Here is a 14,760-nt window from a genome sequence, read left to right as displayed (position 1 = left end):
TGGGATATGTTTGACTCTTTCAGCAATTTCGCTCTTTGATATGATTATGGTAGTCAAGATAACATTGGAAGGATAATACTGGAAGACCAAAAGGCCTCTATGCAAATTAAATGATGGGATTTAGCCATTTTCAGCAAGTCAGCACCCTTAATTAGGGTGTAGCAAGGCACTCTGAAGTCTACAGGTTTGACATAAAGCAGAACATTTTAAAACTTTGCTGGCATGCTAGACAAAACAAGATATTTAGAAATATTTTCCCATTGTGGTCGTATTAGGGTGCATTGAATTTTTCAGCTTTTAAATTCAAAAAAATGAGGGGTGCCAAAAAGTTGTAACATGACTTGGGAACTTTAGTTAAATTAATATACAGTAATTTAGTTTTGCCTGGTAAGTAAAAGGTGGGTAAAATTGCACAGAAATAATTAAAAATGATTGCCAAGTAATTGCAGTTATATATTATTATTTAGCATTGCCTGACATTTTCACAGGGTAAAATTAAAATTCTTTGGTTTCCCGGAAACAGTTTATGTGCTTCTTCATCAAATGTAGACTTACCAAGCTAAACATTGTCCAGTCACAAAAACAGCAGCAGATTTGAATTCTTCACACCCAAAATCATATTTTTTAAGACCCCTCTTTGAAGAAAAAAAAATTCACCTGTTAAAATGACACACACTATTTTGTATTTTTTGATGGTTTCCCTGCCAGTTCATCTCTGGTAGGGCTGTGTGTGTGTGTGTATGTGTGTGTTTGAGCTTTTAATGACAAAAAGAAAAGTGAGGAAACTTGACCTAAAGGACTGATCAAAAGCAACCATGTAGGACTTGGTAGATGACCTGGTAGATGAAGGGAACGCAGTGGATGTAGCCTACCTTGATTTCAGCAAGGCATTTGACAAGGTGCCCCATGATATTCTTGTAAAGAAGCTGGTAAAATGTGGTCTTGACTATGCTACCACTCAGTGGATTTGTAACTGGCTGACTGACCGAACCCAAAGGGTGCTCATCAATGGTTCCTCTTCATCCTGGAGAAGAGTGACTAGTGGGGTGCCACAGGGTTCTGTCTTGGGCCCGGTCTTATTCAACATCTTTATCAACGACTTGGATGATGGACTCAAGGGCATCCTGATCAAATTTGCAGATGACACCAAACTGGGAGGGGTGGCTAACACCCCAGAGGACAGGATCACACTTCAAAACGACCTTGACAGATTAGAGAACTGGGCCAAAACAAACAAGATGAATTTTAACAGGGAGAAATGTAAAGTATTGCACTTGGGCAAAAAAAATGAGAGGCACAAATACAAGATGGGTGACACCTGGCTTGAGAGCAGTACATGTGAAAAGGATCTAGGAGTCTTGGTTGACCACAAACTTGACATGAGCCAACAGTGTGACGCGGCAGCTTAAAAAGCCAATGCAATTCTGGGCTGCATCAATAGGAGTATAGCATCTAGATCAAGGGAAGTAATAGTGCCACTGTATTCTGCTCTGGTCAGACCTCACCTGGAGTACTGTGTCCAGTTCTGGGCACCACAGTTCAAGAAGGACACTGACAAACTGGAACGTGTCCAGAGGAGGGCAACCAAAATGGTCAAAGGCCTGGAAACGATGCCTTATGAGGAACGGCTAAGGGAGCTGGGCATGTTTAGCCTGGAGAAGAGGAGGTTAAGGGGTGATATGATAGCCATGTTCAAATATATAAAAGGATGTCACATAGAGGAGGGAGAAAGGTTGTTTTCTGCTGCTCCAGAGAAGCGGACACGGAGCAATGGATCCAAACTACAAGAAAGAAGATTCCACCTAAACATTAGGAAGAACTTCCTGACAGTAAGAGCTGTTTGACAGTGGAATTTGCTGCCAAGGAGTGTGGTGGAGTCTCCTTCTTTGGAGGTCTTTAAGCAGAGGCTTGACAACCATATGTCAGGAGTGCTCTGATGGTGTTTCCTGCTTGGCAGGGGGTTGGACTCGATGGCCCTTGTGGTCTCTTCCAACTCTATGATTCTATGATTCTAGGACTTGCCGATCAGAAGGTCGGTGGTTCGAATCCCCACAACAGGGTGAGCTCCCGTTGCTTGGTCCCTGCTCCTGCCAACCTAGCAGTTCGAAAGCACCTCAAAGTGCAAGTAGATAAATAGGTACCACTCCAGCAGGAAGATAAACGGCGTTTCCGTGCGCTGCTCTGGTTCGCCAGAAGCGGCTTAGTCATGCTGGCCACATGACCCGGAAGCTGTACTCCGGCTCCCTTGGTTAGTAAAGCGAGATGAGCACCGCAACCCCAGAGTCGGCCACGACAGGACCTAATGGTCAGGGGTCCCTTCACCTTTACTTAAGAGTCCAGACCTACCCATGGCCTACTCAGAAGTAAGCCCCACTGACTTTACTGCTCAGTGCCCACAAGACCACGGTAGGCAGGGAGTTATTTTTAGTTGCAATTGTTAAAAACCACTTTAAGTCACAAACATCATTAAATAATAAATACCATCTGCATTTGGGTGATTTTGTGGTTGGTATATCTTAACAAAACCTCCCCCCCCCCCCCGGTGATCTTATGCTAACAGCTAACCTTATGAAACACTTTTCCTCCTATATTCAGTATTAGAATTTAATTTATTGGTTTTTTGTAACTTGCTTTGGGAGGACATGCACTCTGAAAAGTTGGTGAGAAAACTATTAAAGAATAATAACACAACTGTTTGTTATTTCTACTTCTTTTTATAGTCTAGTTTTTCTCAGTATTTCTTATGACAGCAGCCACCAGGCCACTGAGTAGCTTTGAGAAACTCCACCCAACAATGGAGGAACATTTTTTGTTGTTTAGTCGTTTAGTCGTGTCCGACTCTTCGTGACCCCCTGGACCAGAGCACGCCAGGCCCTCCTGTCTTCCACTGCCACCCCAGTTTGGTCAAACTCATGCTGGTAGCTTTGAGAACACTGTCCAACCATCTCGTCCTCTGTCGTCCCCTTCTCCTTGTGCCCTCCATCTTTCCCAACATCAGGGTCTTTTCCAGGGAGTCTTCTCTTCTCATGAGGTGGCCAAAGTCTTGGAGCCTCAGCTTCAGGATCTGTGCTTCCAGTGAGCACTCAGGGCTGATTTCCTTCAGATTGAAGGAAATTAGTATCTGAAGAAGTGTGCATGCGCACAAAAGCTCATACCAATAACAAACGTAGTTGGTCTCTAAGGTGCTACTGTAAGGGGTTTTTTTATTTTGTTTTGACTACGGCAGACCAACATGGCTACCTACCTGTTCCTTCAGAATGGATAGGTTGGATCATCTTGCAGTCCATGGGACTCTCAAGAGTCTCCTCCAGCACCAGAATTCAAAAGCATCCATTCTTCTGCCATCAGCCTTCTTTATGGTCCAGCTCTCACTTCCATAAATCATTACTGGGAAAACCATAGCTTAAACTATATGTACCTTTGTCGGCAAGGTGGTGTCTCATGTAGTAGCCAGAGATACTACCCCCCCAACACCCCATAACTCCCCATACCAAGTAACTTTACTATTAAAGGGCTTTAAATGGTGTCACCATTGGGTTCCCTGTCAGGAGTTCAGCCTACACTCAAGTAGAACCCTGGCAGAGACACATGCCTGACTGGCATGTTCTCTCCCTCCTGGTCGATCGTTTGGGAGCTTCAAAAGCTTTCTTCTTCCTGAACATCACAGTGACCGATGCCAACAGACATCGGCACACTTAGGGATCCGCAGAGTCTTCGCAACTTGCGTGACAGACCTCAGCAACTCAGCATTTTGGCTAATCTACTTTATTTACATATAAACACACACGGAGCACAGCAACATGGCTCCCTCTCTCTCTAGCATCAGACAGCAAAGAGAAAAAGAACAAAGGACAATAGCCCCACTTCACGGAACACAGTAACACAAACATCCAGTCTCCGTCACTTCCCACTCTGTGGAGTCAAAACATACACCGTCATGTGTTAGACAAAAATCCCATGACTGCAATCATGGAGCAGGAGTTCTAACATTCCCTCTGCAAGCAGCTGCTCTTTCTTGAAACACACTGTTGTGACGTCACAAGCCCCTTTGACATCATCCAACGCAGCCCTTGCAGGGATTCTAGACCCCGGAGGGAACAGTCTCCGGAGCTCCTTCTGGGCCACCCATGTCGGTGGTGAAGTCTATCGAGCTGGTGATTCCGAAGGATGTGTACGTAGCCGGCTCGGTGGTGGAAGGGCAACTGGTTCTCAGCCTCCACAGCACCCTGGTGGACCCCCTGGTGAAAGTCGAGCTGATCGGAAGGGGCTACCTTGAGTGGATCGAAGAGACCAACGTCGAGAAGGACTACAGCCAGCCCGGGACCTGCGTCAACAAGGCAGATTACGTCCACAAGACAAAAACTTTCAAGATAGAGCGTGAGGAAAGAGGGTTGTCTGTTGCTGCTTAAACTTTTTATTTGTGCACAAAAAAATGGGGAGACAAATCTTAATACTGGAAAATGTTGAGACCATACTGCTTACAATTAAAATGCTGGCTATTCTTACCTCCGTTAGAGGTTTAAAGAGTTCTACAATATTTTATTTGCCTGATGGACACTGTCAATTATGGGTCAGATCTACTATATAATACAGTGGTACCTCGGGTTAAGTACTTAATTTGTTCCGGAGGTCCGTACTTAACCTGAAACTGTTCTTAACCTGAAGCACCACTTAGCTAAAGGGGCCTCCCGCTGCCACCGCGCCGCCGGAGCACGATTTCTGTTCTCATCCTGAAGCAAAGTTCTTAACCTGAAGCACTGTTTCCGGGTTAACGGAGTCTGTAACCTGAAGCGTCTGTAACCTGAAGTGTATGTAACCCGAGGTACCACTGTATTCTAGGCAGGGCTCAAACTGCAAGGGTTATATTCATAGAGAATCATATTCTTTTAACATGCAATTGAAAAATGTGCATGACATCCCCTTGCATTCCTGTTAAAATAATATGATTCTCTATGAATATAACCCTTACAGTTTGGTGCCCTGCCTAGAATATTATATAGTAGATCTGACCCATAATTGACAGTGTCCATCAGACAAATAAAATTTTAGTTGTAAACAGTATGGTCTCAACTTTTTAAAAAACTTTTTATTTAGCAGGAGCAGTTAAGGGAATGGGGGGGGGGGCAAGGGGTGTGAAAAGAAAGCCAGTGATGGTGTATTGGTTGCACTTAGGAGACCTGTGTTCAAATCAGCCACAACGCCTTGGGCCGGCCGCTGCCTCTCAGCCTGACCTACCTCGCAGGGTTGTTGTGGGGGGGTTAAATGAGGAGGGGGACAGCCACACATGCTCCCATGAGCTCTTTGGAGGGAAGGGAGGGATATAAACGCATGCCTCCTTGCAGCCAAGCAAGGTGCCAAATGTATTGCTCCACTATCCTTTGGATCCCATAGGATCACAGAATTGTGAAATAATAATAGAATCAGTTGAACAATTCTTAAATTATAACAACACAACAAGAGGGAAGAAGTAAAATATTGAGATCACACATGGGTGAAGGGGAGTGGGGGGTATATGGGAACCTATAATATCATTTATAATATAAAGGGAAGCCTAGAGCAATTAGATATATTTTAATTTAGGTAATCTATGTAAGAGGCTTATGTTAGAAAATGAATATGGATTTTGAATTTGATGTTTGTAAATTTTTTTTTATTTGAAAAAAGAAAAAAAAAGGATAATAGAATTGCAGAAGTGGAAGGGGCTCCAAGAGTCATCTAGTCCCAAACTGGGTGTTACCCCCCCTTGGGTGGGCTGGCATTATCTGGGGGGGGTGTTAGTCAACTCAGGTGCAATTGGGGGACTTTGAATAAAATAAGGGGGCAGTGGAAGCATAAAGAAAGAAGAAAATTTTAAAAAAATGTTTGTACATGTTCCATCTGTTGTATAATGACGCTTACTGATGTAACATAGAGCCAAACATTAATAAATGTTCACCCTACTCTTCAGGATTATTTTTAATGTTATTTAATAATTTTATAATTGTACAACACCACCTTTCTTTACTATGTTGTAGGACACAGGTAGAGATATAAATATGTAAAAGAGAACAAAGTTGTCTGTTCAGTTGCAGTAGATTTCCAGGGGGGCGGTGCTGAACAATTATTATTTTTTCTGAAAAGGGGGCGGTAGGCCAAATCATTTTGGGAACCTCTAAACTAGCCTCTAATCACGTGGGTGTCGCTGTGGTCTAAACCACAGAGCCTAGAGCTTACCGATCAGAAGGTTGGCGGTTCGCATCCCTGCGACAGGGTGAGCTCCCGTTGCCCGGTCCCTGCTCCTGCCAACTTGGCAGTTTGAAAGCACGTCAAAGTGCAAGTAGATAAATAGGTTCCGCTCTGGCAGGAAGGTAAACGGCGTTTCCATGCGCTGCTCTGGTTTGCCAGAAGCGGCTTAGTCATGCTGGCCACATGACCCGGAAGCTGTCTGTGGACAAACGCCAGCTCCCTCGGCCTGTAAAGCGAGATGAACACTGCAACTCCAGAATCATTTGAGACTGGACCTAACCGTCCAGGTGTCATTTACCTTTACCTTTAATCTAGGCCAACTCCCTGCAAAAGCAACTCAGGAAGCTGCAGTTACAATTTGCCTGTCTCTGCAGCCACAGCAGGCGCTGTGATTCTCCAGCCCCAGAGGTGCACTCTGCTGTTATCTCAAGACAGATGCCAGCAAATTTTTTTAAAAAAATTGCAATAAATAAACAAGGCCCAGGTTTGAAAACGAGACTTCCCTCCCCAGATGTGGATTGCAGGACCTGATAATGAACGCAAGAGGGCCTCTGAGCACAGGAAGAGAGCCATTATAGCTGAGGAGTCATCATAACAAGTTTCCTAGTATCTTTCACAAAATGAGCAGCTTGGCCTCCAGGCAGAACCAAAATAAGCGTGTAAAAGAAGGTGTGTCGAATTAACTTGATTGCAAGTTAATGGGGTACAATCTCCCATGGGCTAGACAATACTGAGCTAGCTGGACCAGGGGCCTGGCTCTGTCTATTTGTATTTGAACCAGGCTTCTATTCAGAACAATGAGGACTGGAACCTTACTTAAATTTTAGGGGAGGGGCTGTAGCTCAGTGATAGAGCACAGAAGGACCCGAATCTTGTTCTAGCCCATAGCTGTCAACTGTCCCTTATTTGGCAGGAAAGTCCCTTATCCCAGCGCCGTGTCCCGCTGCTGTCCCTTATTGATGATGTCCCTTAAATTTCCCGGGTTTCAAAGGAAGCAGCTCCTCTCCCTCCCTCCCTGCCGGCCAGGGAGGAGGGAGGCTCCAACTGTGTTGCTTGGCTGCGTTGCTCACCCAATAAGGAGTCTAAGAACAACTGGGGGCTGGAGCTTGCATGCCTTGTGCCGATCAAGTCGGCCGCGTTGCCTGGGGACTTGCCTTTGCTCAGCGCTTCCCAGCGGAGAGGTGACGGTGGTTTTCCTTGCTGCGTCCCCTTTGCCGGGTTGCTGCGCTGTGGGAACCACCGCTTGAGGCTTCGTTTGGCTGCTGGGCTGGCTGGGCTTTCTACCTTTGGCTTGGGAGCTGGTTGACTAAAATCCCTTATTTTGGCTGCTGGTCCCTTATTTTCAAGGCTGCTGGTCCCTTATTTTCAAATCTGTAAGTTGACAGCTATGCTCTAGCCTAGTCCTCACAGGGGCAATTTCAAGCCAGTGGCCTCCACATGACAAAGAGCTCCAACCGCAGAAAACGAAGAGAAAGTGAGAAGAATTTCTTTTTGGCCTGCAGGGAACTGGCTGGGTCCGGGTGTCCACCCTTTTGACTTCCACTTCGTCTTGCCTCCCAGGATCCCCTCCACCTTCACTAGCCGGGTCGGACGAATCAGCTACTTCCTCCAAGGCGTCTGCGCAACGAGGGAGCTTATTCTCCGGAAGCAGAAGAAGTACCTGCTGGTTCAAGGGATCTCTGTCTTCCGGCAGGACGTTGTCATATCGGAGGTCAGTCTCTCAGAGCTGCGGGTTCAAAGCGAGCTGCACTGCAGGTGGGCTGGACTACATGAGCCCTCGGGGATTGCTTCCAATGCAACAGTTCTATGGGTCTACGACTGAATCCTCCCTTCCCTTCTTCAGCTTGGCCAAATTCCGTTTTTCCGTTATCCACGGACACCACAAATCTTCTAAAATTTCAGAAGTCCATTATTATTATTATTATTATTATTATTATTATTATTATTATTGTTACAGTCGTACCTTGGTTTTCCAACAGCTTAGTTCTCGAACGTTTTGGCTCCCGAATGCCGCAGACCTGGAAGTGAGTGTTCATGTTTGCAAACTACCGTATTTTTCCATGTATAAGACTAGCCCCCCCCCCTAAAAATAGTAAAAAAAATTAGAGGGGCGTCTTATACATGGGGCCATCTCCCCCCATTTTCTTAAATCTGAGTCCCCCCAAATAGGAGGCGTCTTATACATGGGGGCGTCTTATAGACGGGAAAATACAGTGTTTTTGGAAGCCGAACGTCCAACGGGGCTTCTGCAGCTTCCGATTGAGTGCAGGAGCTTCCTGTAGCCAATCAGAAGCGGCGCTTGGGTTTCTGAACATTTTGGAAGTGAAACAGACTTCCGGAACTGATTCCGTTCGACTTCCAAGGTACGACTGTATTATTATTATTATTATTATTATTATTATTATTATTATTATTACTACTACTACTACTACTACTACTATTTCTACTGCTACAGTGGCACCTTGGTTTACGAACTTAATCCATTCCAGAAGTCTGTTCTTAAACCAAAGCATTCTTAAACCAAGGCGTGCTTTCCCATAGCAGCGGGGGACTAAATTTACAAATGGAGCATACTCAACAGGAAGCGGAACATGTTCTGCTTCAAAGGCAAAGTTCACAAACCAAAACACCTACTTCCAGGTTTGCAGCGTTCTTAATCCAAGTTGTTCATAAACTAAGCTGTTCTTAAACCAAGGTGCCACTGTATTATTATTTCATATCCTACCCTTTTCTCCAAGGAGTTTAAGGTGCCATGCAGTTGTCCAGCTCCCCATCATTTTATCTTCACAGCAACCTTGTATAGTAGGTTATACTGAGAGTGACCAGTGACCAGGCCAAAGTCACCCTATGAGTGAAGACTCAACCCTGGTCTTTCCCAGGTCCTAGTGTGACACACTAACCACTACAGAACACTACTGAAGTTTTAATGTTGTATTTGATAGGAATAAGTTTCATTTATGCTTTGTAGTGGACCTACATTTTGGGGGACAGCTCCAGAAGCGACATTAGTCCACCTCGCTTTAAAAAAAATGAATCTAGTAGACCCAATTTGTGTCACACAACTCAAATGGATTTTTTGTATATATTTCAACAATCTCAAAGAACCATTGTGCAAGGTTTGGTTAAAACAGGCACAGTTTTGAAAGGTTCAGCCTGCCATCTTGATTCAAAAGGGTGCCCAGGGATACCCCAACATGAGCTAAAATCTCATTGATCTCAGGAACCATCATGCAGAATGTGGTTACGGTATCTCAGGAGGTGCTCAAAATGCGTAACAAACACAAGATAGATTAGATCAGGCTTCCTCAACCTCGACCCTCCAGATGTTTTGAGACTACAGTTCCCATCATCCCTGACCGCTGGTCCTGCTAGCTAGGGATCATGGGAATTGTAGGCCAAAAACATCTGGAGGGCCGAGGTTGAGGAAGCCTAGATTGGATGGATGGATGGATAGATGGATGATGGGTGATTTGGCCGCGGCCTGCTTCAGTGACAAGGAAATTCTTCTGTTTCTTACATTCACCCGGTGTTTGCATCCCCTTTTCTCCCACTGCCCGACGGCTTTGAAGTTCCCCTTGGTGGTGGAAGTCGAGAAGGCCCTCCTGTACAACTGCTGCTTCAAGAGCTCCCCCATCACCCTGCGCCTCTCCCTTGGCAAAAACATCTATGCGCCGGGAGATGACATCACTTTCACGACGGAGATCACCAACCGGACAGGGAAGTCCATCAAGAAAGTGGTCTTCGCCCTGCACACCGTGGTCCTCTACAAGGCCTTCAACCTCCGGGCTGAGAAGCGCACTTTGGAGCAGCGGGAGGAGATGATGCGCCTGGAGTCTCACATCGGGAGAGGGTCCCCCTGCGAGGCCACCAAGATCAACAGCACCCTCTCCCTGCCCAAAGTCATGTCCGTCAGCAGCTCATGGAAGTCCGACGACATCATGGATGTCGGGTACGAGTTGACGGCCACCGTCCACTTCCCCTGGTGCATGAGCACCTTGGTGGCAAAGATCCCTATCATTATCCGGAATGAAATCGCAGATGTTCAGGAATAATCCAAAGAGTGTTAGGGCGGAGGATCATGGCTCCAGCACTCCAGAGACTCCTTTTACCAAGAGATGTTCATAGTTTTTGGAACCACCCAGGTGAATTAAAGTTTATGTTTACGTTTTCATGACGCTTTCTGGTTCTGTTCTTGGCATCTAAGAAACTGATTATTTGTATATATACACACACACATATCGGGGACGCGGGTGGCGCTGTGGGATAAACCACAGAGCCTAGGACTTGCTGATCAGAAGGTCGGCGGTTCGAATCCCCGCGGTGGGGTGAGCTCCCGTCGCTCGGTCCCTGCTCCTGCCAACCTAGCAGTTCGAAAGTACCTCAAAGTGCACGTAGATAAATAGGTAAGGTAAATGGCGTTTCCGTGCGCTACTCTGGTTCGCCAGAAGCGGCTTAGTCATGCTGGCCACATGACCCGGAAGCTGTACTCCGGCTCCCTCGGCCAGTAAAGTGAGATGAATGCCGCAACCCCAGAGTCGGTCACAACTGGACCTAACGGTCAGGGGTCCCTTGACCTATTGCACACACACATATACGTATATAGTGAGATTTTATGTCTGTTTATTTGGGGGGGGGGGTATCAGCTGCCTCAGGAGACCCTTTGAGGTCCAAAAGTCAGGGTAGAAATAAATCATTTTTCAAGCATAAGAACATAAGAGGAGCCTTCTGATTCAGGAAAATGATCAGACTGTCTCATCAGAGTGGTGCATGCTGTAGTTATCTCCCGCTTGGACTACTGCAATGCGCTCTATGTGGAGCTACCTTTGAAGGTGACCCGGAAACAACAACTAATCCATAATGCGGCAGCTAGACTGGGGACTGGGAGTGGCCGCCGAGACCACATAACACCTGTCTTGAAAGGCCTACATTTGCTCCCAGTACGTTTCCAAGCACAATTCAAAGTGTTGGTGCTGACCTTTAAAGCCCTAAACGGCCTCGGTCCAGTATACCTGAAGGAGCGTCTCCACCCCCATCGTTCATCCCGGACACAAGTTCAGCACTGAGGGCCTTCTGGCAGTTCCCTCATTGCAAGGTTACAGGGAACCAGGCAGAGGGCCTTCTCGGTGGTGGCACCCACCCTGTGGAACGCCCTCCCATCCGATGTCAAGGAAATAAACAACTGTCTGACTTTTAGAAGACATCTGAAGGCAGCCCCGTTTAGGGAAGTTTTTAATGTTTGACGTTTTATCGTGTTTAATATTGGGAGCCACAAAGAGTGGCTGGGGAAACCCAGCCAGATGGGCAGGGTATGAATATATTATTATTATTATTATTATTATTAGCCCACCTAGTCCACCATCCTGTTCCACAGTGGCCAAACATTTGCTCCAATTGGAAGCCCACAAGCAGAATCCAAACTTGTATTTCCCAGAAACAGGGATTCAGGACATTACTGTCTCTGAGAGCCAGTGTGGTGTAGTGGTTAAGAGCGGTAGATTCGTAATCTGGTGAACCGCGTTCGCTTCCCCGCTCCTCCACCTGCAGCTGCTGGGTGACCTTGGGCCAGTCACACATCTCTGAAGTCTCTCAGCCCCACTCACCTCACAGAGTGTTTGTTGTGGGGGAGGAAGGGAAAGGAGATTGTTAGCCGCTTTGAGACTCCTTCGGGTAGTGATAAAGCGGGATATAAAATCCAAACTCTCTCTTCGTCTCTGATGGTGGAAGGAGAACGTGGTGATTGTGGCCAGCAGCAATTGACAGGCTTATCCACCAGGAATGTGTCCAAACCTTTTTAAAGCCATCCAAGTTGGTGGCCATCCTTATCCATCCTTTTGATGCTCCACCCCATATCTGGCGATCCTCGAAGCACAAATTATAACTGCACCTCCCTTCCACCCACACTTGTAAGAAATCAGTTGTTTACTTTTTCAGCACCCTGCTGTTTTGTTTAGGCAAGCTTATCCAGATGTGCTTTATCTCTTTTTTAGCTGCTTTTGACATTAAATGATCTTTTAAACGATTTTAAGTACCGATTTTTAAGCTGGATTCTTGTCAATGATTTTAACATTTTGCTTTATATTTTTCTAAACAGCTTAGAGGTTTTGTTTGTTTGTTCACAATCAAGCGGCATTTTCTTAAATAAAAGGTGACCATTGTAACAGAGCGGATGTTCTCACCACTGACAACAGGGTTCTGAGGTTGATCGTTGGTGACCCCCCCTGCCTCAAATCAAGGGCTGCAAACACACCATAAAGAGGGGATGCGGGTGGCGCTGTGGTCTAAACCACTCAGCCTCTTGGGCTTGCCGATCAGAAGGTCAGCGGTTCGAATCCCCGCGATGGGGTGAGCTCCCGTTGCTCTGTCCCAACCTAGCAGTTCGAAAGCACACCAGCGCAAGTAGATAAACAGGTACCGCTGTGGCAGGAAGGTAAACAGTATTTCTGTGCACTCTGGTTTCCGTCACGGGGTCCCGTTGCACCAAGAGCGGTTTAGTCCTGCTGGCCACATGACCCGGAAAGCTGTCTGTGGACAAATGTCGTCTCCCTTGGCCTGAAAGCGAGATGAGCGCCACAACCCCATAATCGCCTTTGACTGGACTTAACCGTCCAGGGGTCCTTTACTGTTAAGTTGTGGGCGAACATATCAGACGACACAGCAATTCTTCAAACAGCTCTTGTTTATTCCGAGCCCAGAACACAACTGAACTGAAGAGCTCAGTCAGCCTGCATATATAGAGCTCCAGTACAACGTTACTGTAACAACTTTCTAAAACTATCCAATCACTGAACGTCACTTTCGATCCTTCATTTGCATAACTATCTACAGTATCCCCCTGCTGGCCCAGGGTGAGAACTTCAGTACATAACATTTACCTTTTTTCTTTTGCAGTAAAGTATACCTTTGACACATAAAAAGATCCCTGGAAGCTGTTGTTTGCCCCTCAGAGAACTATGGTTCCCAGCACCCTTAACACACAGGAATCAGGGTGGCTGTGTGCTTTCAACTCTCCCTTCACTTTCATCTGCACCTGCCCATTTATGTTGGAGCTTTGGGTGAATCTCAGCTTTCAGAAGTGGGGTTTGCATGAGTTGACCAGTCAGGGACTGCTCAATTCCCTGCCTCTACCTGTCTCTGTCTGTCTCTCTCTCTCACACCTGAAGATGAGAGGTTTCATCTTCTGAGGGAACAGAGGAGCAAACACAGCCGTCTTCCTTTTTTCTCTAGCCCTGTTAGTTCGAATAGAACAAGAAATAATTTTCTTTTCAATGAAGATGATGGATTTTTCGGAGCTAGCCGACCTGACCGGAAGAGTCTGCAACCAGAAGGAGGAGTACCAAGAGGAATGGAAGAAATTCAAAGATTATTTAGTCAAATATGTTAAGATACAGTGGTACCTCTGGTTAAGTACTTAATTCGTTCTGGAGGTCTGTTCTTAACCTGAAACTGTTCTTAACCTGAAGCACCATTTTAGCTAATGGGGCCTCCCGCTGCCGCCACACCGCCGGAGCACGATTTCTGTTCTCATCCTGAAGCAAAGTTCTTAACCCGAGGTAATATTTCTGGGTTAGCAGAGTCTGTAACCTGAAGCGTATGTAACCTGAAGCGTATGTAACCCAAGGTACCACTGTAACTTAAATAGAATTACCGGTACTTGCGAGTATCAGATTGGCCTAGGATTTAAATATGTGATGTCGTAGAACACTATGGATAAAAGTCAAAATGAAAAGAAAAAAAGATGTTAATGGACCAAGTAAATTTATGTGAAACTAGTTTTGGAAACTCTGGACGCGGGTGGCGCTGTGGGTAAAACCTCAGTGCCTAGAACTTGCCGATCGTATGGTCGGCGGTTCGAATCCCCGCGGCGGGGTGAGCTCCCGTCGTTCGGTCCCAGCTCCTGCCCACCTAGCAGTTCGAAAGCACCCCTAAGTGCAAGTAGATAAATAGGTACTGCTTTATAGCGGGAAGGTAAACGGCGTTTCCGTGTGCTGCGCTAGTGCTGGCTCGCCAGAGCAGCTTCGTCACGCTGGCCACGTGACCCGGAAGTGTCTCCGGACAGCGCTGGCCCCCGGCCTCTTAAGTGAGATGGGCGCACAACCCTAGAGTCGGACATGACTGGCCCGTACGGGCAGGGGTACCTTTACCTTTACCTTTTAGTTTTGGAAAACTGCTACAACGATTTATATGGAAACTCAGCCAGGGGGATTCAAGGAAGTCACCCAACAATGATAACAAAAATGGAATTTTTACAGTTTGGATATATGTTTGTTTGTTTGCTTGTTTTCCTTTTTGTTTGTGGATATGTTTATTATAAATTTGGAAAACTAATAAAAAAAATTGGGAAAAAAGAAAAGAAATCATTTTCTATTCAGGCTATTTCCTGCAACAAACAACTTTGTGATTTCCTCGCCGGCTAGCCTTTCTCTCTGCCTGTGTTTGCAACAGGTAAAGTCTACTCTCTCTAAAATCGAGACTGCCTCGCCCTAACCGAAAGGGAATTGATCCGGATTATCCCATTCATACGCCCTTGTTTGGGGT

General features: G+C 46.1%; 2 protein-coding genes across 3 annotated transcripts in view; one reads left to right on the top strand and one right to left on the bottom strand.

Annotated features, from left to right (window-relative positions):
* Window positions 1-14,760, bottom strand: part of UHRF1 (ubiquitin like with PHD and ring finger domains 1) — a 173,663-nt gene that overhangs the window by 34,760 nt on the left and 124,143 nt on the right. The window lies entirely within an intron of this gene.
* Window positions 4,069-10,399, top strand: ARRDC5 (arrestin domain containing 5). 2 transcript variants are annotated; one of them, XM_083594302.1, is made up of 3 exons: window positions 4,069-4,390; window positions 7,786-7,936; window positions 9,795-10,399. In XM_083594302.1, the coding sequence occupies exons 1-3, from the start codon at window positions 4,128-4,130 to the stop codon at window positions 10,275-10,277; spliced, it is 897 nt and encodes a 298-aa protein (XP_083450428.1). In that variant the 5' UTR covers window positions 4,069-4,127; the 3' UTR covers window positions 10,278-10,399. The 2 variants fall into 2 exon arrangements, with proteins under 2 accessions (XP_083450428.1, XP_083450427.1); XM_083594301.1 differs by having other exon boundaries at window positions 4,071-4,377; window positions 7,728-7,936.

Source organism: Podarcis filfolensis, assembly GCF_964270895.1.
Source record: "Podarcis filfolensis genome assembly, chromosome: 18".
In the NCBI taxonomy this organism is placed as follows: Eukaryota; Metazoa; Chordata; class Lepidosauria; order Squamata; family Lacertidae; genus Podarcis; species Podarcis filfolensis.
This window is presented reverse-complemented; position numbering and strand designations above follow the sequence as displayed.

Excerpts from the sequence above, each read along its gene's own strand:
- ARRDC5 (XM_083594301.1), top strand. The coding sequence starts at position 4,128 with ATGTCGGTGGTGAAGTCTATCGAGCTGGTGATTCCGAAGGATGTGTAC. Across the intron at positions 4,378-7,727 it reads AAAAACTTTCAAGATAGAGC|GGAACTGGCTGGGTCCGGGT; the intron begins GTGAGGAAAGAG and ends TTTGGCCTGCAG. Across the intron at positions 7,937-9,794 it reads AGGACGTTGTCATATCGGAG|TTCCCCTTGGTGGTGGAAGT; the intron begins GTCAGTCTCTCA and ends ACGGCTTTGAAG.